Here is an 11466-nt window from a genome sequence, read left to right on the forward strand (position 1 = left end):
AACATTGTGATGGGTGTACCAAAGACTGTAAACCTCTAAACCTATATTTTGTTTTTATTACACTCTTACTTGTTTTTATTACACTCTTTTATTAGACTTATTGACATCTTGACAATATTTTACTATTTTATCTGGCTAAAATACTCTAGATCTAGGTCTAGGCTCTGTAAGGTCAATCAAACATCAGTCTTTTAGTTTAGCCAATCATTCTTTACCCCACACTACCCCATAGCCTAGACATAGGTCTTTTGGCAGTCTCTCTGGTAAGTTTTAAAGTTAGTAAGACTAAAAAACATAAATCCCGTTATATTACATAAAAAAATGCAAAGTGCAAAGTTGTCTGTTCTGAAGACTTTCTTGTGCTTATTGTGCACATGTACAGAGATTCCACTATACACCCTGGGCAAAAACACATAAAACTTTCCTGAATAATGGATTACATAAAAAATACATTAGCATTCAGTCTACTCATTATATGAAAGTTATCTAAACCTATTCGCATGTTAATGTAAAATTGCTTGAAAATAAAAAATTTGGTGAGAAAGTATTCATATAACAGTTTAAATAAATATAATCAATACTGTATATCTATGTACTTAAGACACTTTGTTAGGATAAGACTTTCCATAAACATTATGTTGAAATTCCCATGAATATCCTCCACCCCATCTGTTGAATTTCACACAGTGACCGTTGGTGAGTGGCAGCTCTGTGTATATAAGCCTGGATTAATCCACTTACAGCCCTAACACACTGAAACCATGAAGGTTGCATTTGCTCTGCTTCTCTGCGCTCTGTGTTTCCTGGGCCTGAATGCTCAGTGCCCAGAACCGAACACCCTGAAAGATGCTGAGGGCAAGAAAATCTGCGCTCGCATGTATGAAGACAGCCACTACTACTATGAACAAAGCTGTGGAGGAGAGTACATAGATGCCTATCCCAATGATGATGTTCCTATCATCCCATGGAGCTGGAACAACCGCATATCTTCTCTGGTGGTGAACAAGCTGTGCTCCCTGACCGTGTGGTCTCGCAGCAAGAAGAATGGAAGCAAGAGGAAGTTTTCTTCTGGCATTGTATACCGTCTGAAAGACGTGCAGCAGGGCCTGTTTGGAAGCTGGGACAATGACATCTCTGGTTATTACTGCGTATGCTAGATGCTTCTGAAGCAAGCAGAAGAACAGAGACTGAAAATCAAACACTGAATGGAAAAAAAATCTATTAATTGTGCAAGATTTCAAAAAATACATTAATTGTGCAACCTTTCAAATGAAAATGTGCATACTTAAATGTTTTTATGTTGAATAAAATGTTAAATCTGTTTCATCTGCAATCTGAAATTAAGCTTTTTTGGGCTCCAAAAGTAGACAGCTTCGAAAGGGGCATCAAAAGGAGAGCTAACTAAACTTGCTAAATTACAACCGTCACAAAAATGTCTTATTCTGCTATGAAAATATATCAGTATTTTAAAGACCCATAGATGTCTAGGCTTGTCTAAAGGATCAAGCTGAGTTGTGTGACTTCCCTGTAGCACTCTTGCGTACCTTGCTGAGTGTAGTCCAATAAATGAATGAAAAGAACAGCTAATGAGGCAGCTGACATTAAAGTCCGGAGGTGGAATCTAGACCCCCGTTGTGAGATCCACAACTCTAGGCCCGCTGCTGACAGGCTGTGAGACAAGTGACAAAAAGATAGGACTTTCAGTTCCTTTGGGGGTGTGCATGCACATGACTGAGAAGGAGCTCTCTGACAAGTTTAGTATAAATCTCAGATCCAGTAAAACTTATATTATTAGAGATATGCAGAAGGCTTAAATTTTTTTCTCTCTTATGTTTATTTTAAAAGAAATGTTTTATGAGCATTAGAGAGGTAGTGAAATCATGCTTGGGTTACTGAGTCTTGGGTAACAGGTAAATATTTGAAGGGGGGGCAGAAAAACAGACTGTATCTCTGGTGACTCTGGCGAGCCGCAGGCTCTTAGTAACAGCTAGTGAAGTGGTTTCTAGCAGATACATATCTAGAAACGAATATTTCATAAGCTTATATTGAACTGAAAAAAAAAACAATTTAGAAAAAAGATAAGTCATAATAAGTTTGAATTAATAAAATAAGAACACTCCATTTTCCTTTCCTCCATCTGTGATAGACAGACTCAATAGAAGGTCACACCACATGAAGTCTGGGACTCACCTATGCAGCCCAATATGGGGGGAGGAATAAACGCTAATTATGAGAGGAGGCAACCTTTCCCATCCCTCCTACCCACTTAACTCCGCAGTGTCTCCTCATTTGATTCTGTAACATTGGTAATGTGTGCTTCGTATAACCAACAATAAAGATCAATCTCTGCAGTTAGAATCTTGAACAGTCTTGGAGCGTCTCTGCGGTAAGTCTGCCTCTAAACCTTAAAATTCGTCTTCATTCAGAATGTAGAAGATATATATGCGAATATGAATTTGAACCTTACATAATTCTTTAATGGGGATAAAAGAGGAAGGATAACAATAATGATGTAATATGAAATGTGATTTAAATGTGTAGGATTGTAATATTTCAATTGAGAATATAATTAAATATATGATCATGCAGAACATTTAGACTGTTCATATATCTATAAAATGAAACAGTAAGAAAGGTATGTAAAAGAGTCAGGTATGCTGAATTAAATTTGTGCTTCTGCTTAAGTAAATCGTTCAAACCTTAGTTCCATTTCACTTCATTTATTTCACTCTATTCCATAGCCAAGTTGTGGGATTTTATAGAGAAATCTCAGGCAGCAATACTGTGTTAATTATTTAACACGGCTTAAGCTACAATTAATATAAAAGGTTAGTGAAGGAAAATTGTGGTAGACATGGGACGCTGAGCAGCTTATTGGCAGCCTCATGAGGATGCCTGTACTTCTGCTGTCTTCTCCCACTGAGCCTCATGCTGCGCACGAGCAGCTGAGACCCAGACGGCCTCAACAAAACAATTACTGCTGCTCCACCTCACCCTGATCTCTAATAAGGGGAGGGAAAAAGAGCAACAGGTGAAAATTGATTTACCTAAAAAAAAATAGACAATTAAGGTTTAAATGCACTCTTCTTTGAAATATGATACATTTTTTGCTGTTCCTAAATTGCATGCTCAATATACAGTCTGGAACAAATCACAAAAATTGTAAATATCACCAGAGAAGTTAAGGTTTTTTTAAATCATTCTTAAACATATTCATGCAATCTGTGACTATAGGAGTAATCTGAACCACCTGCAAAGGATTGATCTTGGTTAAGAAGTGTGCCAAGCAGAATGTCCAACAACATGGCCAAGATCGCAGAGGCTCGGAAGACAGTGGAACAGTTAAAGCTGGAGGTTAACATCGACAGAATGATGGTGAGAGACCAATACTATAGTACAGTCATCACCTAGACATCTCTCTACTCCTATTCTTGTTTATCCTGTTGATTCTTATGCTTTTTTTACATTTCTGCCTAAAAGTTTCAGAGTCCTAAAGGATGTTATCTTATTGGCCCTCAGATAACCAGGTTCCTTTCTTGAGAGATCATTCACTAGTTTTCAAAAAGTTTACAGAATTCCATCCTCAAATGTTATTAAAGCAGTTAGTCATAACAAAGGTAAAAATGAACCTCTGTCGTGTATATTAATAAGTATAGGATGTTATTCTCTTAAATGTCCAACATAAAATGTATTTTTTAAGTTTGCACAATTATGCAATACTGTAAGTGAATACAGAAGGACGTTTTGTGAAGTTCACCTGCTGTTTTGTAAACATTTTCATAACCTTCTACTCCTAGGATTACTGTATATTATTTTGATGGTGGTTTATTTCTGTGTGTGTGTTTATATGTGTGTGTGGTGCTGGTATGAGTCTGATGCAGTGTTGTTGGGGCTTAAATACTGTGTTAAACACATACTGTTGTTTTAGTCCTCTAGTGTCAGTGATACCAGCACACACACACACACACACACACACACACACCCTATTAGTGTCTCTGCTATGATAAGAATGATAGACCTAATAACTCCCGTACAGCGAGGTACTCATTTCCACCAACAGGGAATTCAGATGTTGGGCTACAGTCAATTGTACTGATTTTTTATGTACAGAATTAACCTTTTATCCATTTATTCACATTTCCTACATTCACTATTTACCAGGTACAAGAACATACATATATATGACATATATTTATATATTTGTACCTGTTTAGTGGTTAATAATTATAAATACAAGGTAGGCATATCTAATAAATGGACCATTTAGGCCTTTTGATCTATTTGCCCAACTAAGTTTACATCTCCTTCTTCAGGTGTCTAAAGCAGCCGCTGAGCTGATGTCATACTGCGAATCTCACGCCAAAGAAGATCCGCTTGTCTCTCCTGTGCCCAACTCTGAAAACCCCTTCAGAGAGAAGAAGATTTTCTGTGCAATTTTGTAGTTTCTTGTTATATCAGAAAACACATTTAGATCAGCTTCATTTGTTAGGAAATTCAAGATTACTGTCCCAAACTCTTCTCTGCTGAACTTGTTTTATAGTGACTTTTCCAGATTTTATGGAACTGTATTTTCAATATAACCATTCATATGTGGAAACATTTTATTGTATATAATTTGTTTGGTGTATATCTACTTACAGAAACATCACGTACATTTCACATGCGATCATAAGCTTTTCAAGTTTTGGTACATGTGAATTCTAGAAAATGACACAAAGTGTATATGTGATAAAGCACCACATCATCTAGACTAAAAATAGTCTACATGTCTAAAAAAATATTTTATAATATTGTCTGAATTTCATGTTTATCGTGTGATTCTTCATGTGATGTTTTGTCATATTTCGGTGAGCGCTGCTGTCATTCTGTCACTCATAAATGATTCAGCATTCTTTTAAAATGACGAGTAACTTTACACTGAAAACGCCCTCATGCTTATTTTTCACCTCCGCATTTTCATCTATAAGGTATGAAAAAGCCTCAGTCACAGTCACAACAAAGATCCAAGGTGACACAAATACTATAAATGTCAATACAGTTTTTTCTGAAGCTTGTCAGTGCTTGTTATTACATGGAAATGGAAGATGTTATCTTAGATCTGTGCTCTGAGCTGTGGATTGGCTAATGGATCCGATTCATTTTACATTAAGGTGACGCTAAGGCTTTCTTTTGCGTGGCTCAATTAAAAATGCATTTTGAATTCAGGAGCAAAGTTCCCTTTGTCTCTGCTCATTCAGGCAGGTCATGTCTGTTCACTTCCGTGAAGATGGTTTACACATTAACCTGAAACACAACAGCCTCACCCACTCAGCAATCATGCTCTGAAGAGACATACAAAAGATACTGTTTCATAAACTCACCCTGCATGTTACTACGTATAAATCTGTACTGAAGTTAAAAAATCTATTAATTTTAATGCACAGTTTTTATAGACGACTAAAACATTTGCCCCTGTAATATAAAGCAATATTAAGAAAAATACACACTTAACATTTTATTACAGTTTTCCCACTACAGGCAATTAAATAAGAGAAAATTAACCGTGTCCTCAATCAATTCATTAATTCTTTGTATTTAAGGATTTCATTCACAGTCTCAGTAATGGAACTTTATTAAAGATACTGTACTTGTGTAGTCCAGCAGTTACTGTACATCTGGAAGTAACTGTAAGCTGAGCTTTGTCTAATATTTGCTATTAGACAGTGTTAGTGTATACTGTATGTCAGGTGCCTAATTAGAATAATGTATTTTCCAGCTAGATCTTGATTTTTTCCAAATAAAAAGCCATAAATATTTCTAATTTAACTTACTTGTAACTGACTATTTCTTACTATGTTTTTAAAAGAGTGGAATATTTAGTATGAATATATTTCTTTAAGCAAACTTATCACAAGATTTTGGCCAAACTATTAAACCGAGATATGGCATTCTATCAACTTAACCAATAGAAAAATACTGGGGTTGTTTCTCTCACTTTCTTCTTTAGTACTTACCAGTAGTAGTCTGTGTACAATCACATTCAGTAATGTGTACTATGTACATTTGTAACAGGAAGCCAATTGTAATATGGTAAATATCTTTTTTGCAATGCAAAGCTAAGTGGCTGTACATTGTTCATATCACATTTCTGCCACAGTGGGTTAGTTTTACTTTCTTTTTTTTCAGCTCTTTATGCATCCTTAACAATGCAATTAAGGTCAAATGTGTATTTCTGATATGTCAAACTTTCATGTGGTGTTACATGATTGGCTGATCAGATCAAAGCAAAATGAGCAGAGGGCCCAATGTTACATGATTGGCTGATTAGAATAACCAATTAGCCAATGAGTGCGTACTGCAAATTGCACGTTTCATTTATTTTTAACATGCTAATTTTTCTGTTCATCTCACACCTACAGTTTCAGGGCATTACTTGGTGAAATGTAAAATTTTCATATGATCTTATTTTACTCGCATTGATGGCTCGTGGAAACCTGTGTTAACCATTTTTCCATATGTTTTTCCATATGAAAATTTTGTTTGAAGAATCAAGAAGCAAAAGTGTCACAAATGTGCCGAGTAGGAGTTTGTTCATCTCTGTGGGAAGTGGCCAAGTAACAGAGAGGGCGGGGTGAGTAAACAGGTAGACAGGTAATTCTGCTGGTTTCCATCCCAACCCACTCACGCACGCGTACATACAGGAGCGAGGTCCACAGATAACTCTAGTATCGACACACACACACATACACACACACAGGTATGTAATTTTTTTTTAAATTACTTTTTGATTAAATGATTTGTGCAAAAGAATTATAGTTCATTTAGCTGAAATATAAGCTGATACAAACACGTGATTCTGCAATTGATCAAAGGGATGGGTTTAGTTATTGAGTCAATACTCAGTTAGTGAGGTTTGTTAGCACGAGTCCAGGACTCGACCGCGCAGTAACAACAAATCGGTTTCGCTAAACTTGTCGCGTCGGTTTGGGAACAGGAATTTGTTTGCTTTGTATTAACAAAACCTTAAGTGGGTTATTCAGAAAACAGGTTTCAGCGAACAGCTCTAACAAGTCATCAACGGTCTTAAAACAATCAGAGGGAAAGTGTATGGTGGTGATGTTGGAGATCTGCTGTTGGGGCAGTGCGCAATGGCGCAGAGATTAGAATACAGTTTCAGTCTAAATCTAAATGATCATAAAACTAATCAAGCAACATTTGGGAGGTAAACCGACAGTAGCTCAAGAGGACTTGTTTATATATATACAAATATAAATATCTATATATAAACAATTCCTCTTATATATAAATATAATCATAAAACTATATAAAACTAATCATGCAACATACTCAAAAAAACATTTAAAAGTTTGGGATGTGAACCGACAGTATCTCAAGAGGAATTGTTTATATTGTTTATATATATATTTATAGCTATTGTTCCCATAGAAACAACTCATTCAACAGAGACTTACTGGCAATGCGCCACATTATAATACACAAAAGCTTTTGTTATATAACAATCAAAGCAACATAATCAATGGGGTGTGATTGAGTGAAGCGTTCTGTTCAGGGATATTTGTTTAATTATGGTCAGAGTCTCTAGTTTCAGTCCCTAAGTTTCATGTGACAGAAAAGTGATTGCACTTTCTGGTTTCTCTCAAACTGCATTATTTCATTGACTTCAAGAGAGAAAAAACAAGAAAAGTCATCTGGTGAGACTGTTTATAGTGGCATCAAACCACCTGGTCATTGATTACTGTAATGAAGTTTTCCACTAAAGGATGGATGAGTCCATCTACTGTATATGACCACCGTCTCGTGATGTTTAGATAATATATAAACCAGTAGGATAAAACAAAATAAATAAAACCTGACAATTTTTTCTTGAATTATTTAAAAGATGAAGTCAGGTAAAATGGCTCAGATAAAGCAGGTGTCATGGCTCTTTAAATTTTTTCACTGTTTCCACAACATTAGCAGAGGAATGAACTGGTGCAAAGTTGTTGATCATGTGTTTTTTATTCAGACTGGTAAAGAAAACCAGAGAATATAAACAAGACACTCTTAATTTAACGATATGGTTATGATATGATAGCATAAAGTAACTTGTCATATGATAAAAAATTTGATGACCTTATTTGATGTAATTAAAATATTGGAGAAATGTAAGTTGGATTACAATTATCCTTTTATTTTACAGAAAGTAGGCTAAATTTGAATGAATTTATACATTCATTCATTCATTCATTTTCTACCGCTTATCCGAACTACCTTGGGTCACGGGGAGCCTGTGCCTATCTCAGGCGTCATCGGGCATCAAGGCAGGATACACCCTGGACGGAGTTGAATTTATACATATTATTTAAAAATCTATTCAAATATTTTTAAACAGACTAAGAAAAATAGATCATAGATCATATTCATCTTACATAAAAAACTGACTTCCATAAATGTTTTTCTTTATTCAGCTTTTGTGTAGTGCTTTGTGCTGAAGAAAGGATCAGAAGCAGATTGTAAAAGATGGCTAACTTTAAAGGCCATGCACTGCCTGGCACTTTCTTCTGTCTTTTTGGTTTCTGGTGGTCTCTGAAATATCCATTGCGACACAGCTGGAAGAAGAAACAACATGGGACGAGGCAAAATCTACCTCTGTTCTTTAACAGGATAGACCTCATTGAGGGGAGTGCAAAAATCTTCTTTGCTTTTGTTGGTGAGAGATGAACTCACACTTATGAATATGCTTGGGGTTTGTTGTGTATTTTGTGAAAAAAATTAGATAATGTTTTTGGCATTTACTCTTGTTCCAGGCATCATGGCTGAGCAGTTTGTACCTGATGGACCTCATGCTCACCTTTATAATGGGGAATGGGTGAAACTTATGAACTGGCAACACAGCACAATGTACCTCTTCTTTGGTATCTCAGGCATTGCAGATGTTCTTTCCATGTCCTCACTTCCTGTCCCAGCTGGCCTTGACCGACTTGGACTCTCACTCGCTCTTTTTGTAGAAGGTACAACTTGTCTAACAATTCCCTCCTCCAATATCTGTCTTTGTCTACCAAAGTTCTTAATTGCTATTTGACAGATATTAAGCTGATGTTTCACTGATTTGCTCACTTCTCTATATGTTGCACTTAGTGCAATATACTAACGTCTATAACGTTATTATTGGAGTGGAGAAGTAGTCGAAAATAGGAAGTGCTGAAAAAACAAATAGTGGGTTGGGTTCAGGACTTCCCCATGATGCATGGTGTTCTGAAGGAACAAAGGTGTGGGGTTTGGGGGAGCAGACTGGACAGTTAATGCCAGGGATATCAAATCCAGAATAGTTTCAAAATGCACAGTTGGCTATCAAGATCTTGCTTTAAAGCAAATAAACAGAACTAATAAAAATCCACAAACAAAGGTGAGTGCAAATATTTTTGCTTAATTTTGTTGAAAACTTCAACCCAAGCCAACGATACTACCTAGACAATTAACCACGGTCAATGATATTGATAACACAAAAACAGTTTTTCAGTATCTACATAAAGCTGATTTAAAATTGTGATGTCAATTTTAATGGTGAATTGCCATGTGACCTTTGACTGATAGTGAATATGGTTAGTGATTGTGATAGATGTTCTTACCTAGACTGGTTATATTCTTCATCAGCCATGAATGGAAACTGTAAGAGTTTTCTTGTCCTCTCTCTCATCCAGGGTTCCTTTTCTATTTCCACGTACATAATCGGCCTGCTCTGGACCAGCACATTCACTCGTTGCTCCTAGTGGCTGTATTTGGTGGGGCAGCGAGCACTATGCTTGAGGCCTTCCTGCGGGATAACGCTCTTCTTGAGGTGTTCAGGAGCAGCCTGGCTATTCTGCAAGGCACCTGGTTTTATCAGGTATAATCAACATCAAAACAGTTACCTCACTCTTTATTTTACCTTGTGGGCCAATGGAGTTGAATAGAGGACCCCTGAACAATAAGAATATAGTTTAGTACCTTTTAAGGTTTTTAACTAACAGTTATTTCCTACATCAGATTGGTTTTGTCCTGTATCCTCTAAATGGAGACGAGTGGAATGAGGAAGACCATGGCAACATCATGTTTATTACTATGTGCTTCTGTTGGCATTACGCAGTAGCTTTGTTGATTGTAGGCATGAACTACAGCACAGTGTGGTGGTGAGTGCAAATCATTCTTAAATCTGTCTCAAATCATTATGTAAAGTAAAGCGATGCTATGCAAAGAGCTTGATTGATTATTAATGCGACTTTCCAATGTGACCTACACACTTTTCTCTAAAACACACCCACGCCCGTTTTTCAGTAATGTCAGGTTAATAAGCTGTTTGATTAGATCTGGTGTTAGTCACCCAAACACTAAAGAATGTTAAGCAGAGGAACCTGTATGAATAAAAGGAATAAATACTTTTTCTGTCATATTCCAGGATCACAAACAGGCATGGAGGGAAGCAGACAGAAGATTTAGAATTCAGCCTCAGAAAAAACACTCATTCAGACTCCAGTTCCCAGAAGGCTTTGCTCCAGGAATCAGATGAAGAATAGACTTCTGGTAACTAGCATATGAAGATTTTAGCTGATGGGTACAGTAAAGATGTGAGTAGGACTTACACTCCCACAGGTATTCTCACCAATTCTGCTCCTTCAGAATTTCTGACCAATCCCGCCTGCTCCTGTAGGTCTTTTTAAACTAATCCCACTTGCAAATGCATTTTTTGTTTGTGCCAGCCTGCAGTATCCTCTAGCAGAAAAGCAGTTGATTTATAGATTTAATTTTATTTCTTGTCCTTACAGAGCATTTTATCTTAAACGTGTAGCTTTAATGTCCAGTTATTTATAGTTTGACTTTAAAGATTAAGATTAAAGATTAAACAGATTAAATTGCACTGACAAGCTAGACAGTGGAATTTTCTTGAAATATTAAGAACCCAATAATTATTGTAATACATTTGATAATGTTGGGCTGTGATTTCCACAATTGTAAAAAAAAAAAAAAATTGAGAACCACTGCACTAAAATACAGCAAAAATACATAGAATCAAATTCCTAACACATAACTAATTAGAAATAGATTATTGCCTTATCCAATTTTAACCGAATAGTATAAATGTTCTTTCTGAACAATTTAAACATCATGAGCCAATAATGTGTTTTGTCTGTAAAGTGAGAACAATGTCAGTAATCTACTTTAATTAGTTTGTAAAAATTATAATTTTGTCAGTGAGTTTCATTGAACCTGTGAATAAAGTACTTTTTCTAAAAGTGGTGGTGAAGTGCTTTGTTTTCTATTCAGTATTTCAGGCTGATTTCACATCAAGCTTCTAAAATAGATACAATATCTGCAGCAAATGAGGCAAACATGTTTCTCAAACATGTATAATCGTATGACTAAAAATAAACAGACCTGTGGTCCAGATAAGGACTGTAACCAGGATCAAATTATAAAAAGGCAAAGCAAGGAAGTCTTGTTATCTTCCTG

The 11466-nt window shown here is 36.1% G+C and overlaps 3 protein-coding genes across 3 annotated transcripts; all 3 read left to right on the forward strand.

The window, feature by feature from the left end:
* Nucleotides 1-730: 730 nt before the first annotated feature.
* Nucleotides 731-1333, forward strand: LOC132859703 (syncollin-like). Its single transcript, XM_060890559.1, has one exon. It carries the CDS (start codon nt 762-764, stop codon nt 1155-1157), a length of 396 nt encoding a protein of 131 aa, XP_060746542.1. The 5' UTR covers nt 731-761; the 3' UTR covers nt 1158-1333.
* Nucleotides 1334-2025: 692 nt separating this feature from the next.
* gng8 (guanine nucleotide binding protein (G protein), gamma 8) lies at nt 2026-5389 on the forward strand. Its single transcript, XM_060890561.1, has 3 exons — nt 2026-2386; nt 3235-3375; nt 4314-5389. The coding sequence occupies exons 2-3, from the start codon at nt 3292-3294 to the stop codon at nt 4440-4442; spliced, it is 213 nt and encodes a 70-aa protein (XP_060746544.1). The 5' UTR covers nt 2026-2386; nt 3235-3291; the 3' UTR covers nt 4443-5389.
* A 1246-nt stretch (nt 5390-6635) lies between these two features.
* Nucleotides 6636-11252, forward strand: tmem45b (transmembrane protein 45B). Its single transcript, XM_060890315.1, has 6 exons — nt 6636-6736; nt 8448-8689; nt 8787-8990; nt 9681-9865; nt 10006-10148; nt 10415-11252. The coding sequence occupies exons 2-6, from the start codon at nt 8500-8502 to the stop codon at nt 10530-10532; spliced, it is 840 nt and encodes a 279-aa protein (XP_060746298.1). The 5' UTR covers nt 6636-6736; nt 8448-8499; the 3' UTR covers nt 10533-11252.
* Nucleotides 11253-11466: the final 214 nt, after the last annotated feature.

This window comes from Tachysurus vachellii, chromosome 17, assembly GCF_030014155.1.
Source record: "Tachysurus vachellii isolate PV-2020 chromosome 17, HZAU_Pvac_v1, whole genome shotgun sequence".
Taxonomy (NCBI): domain Eukaryota; kingdom Metazoa; phylum Chordata; class Actinopteri; order Siluriformes; family Bagridae; genus Tachysurus; species Tachysurus vachellii.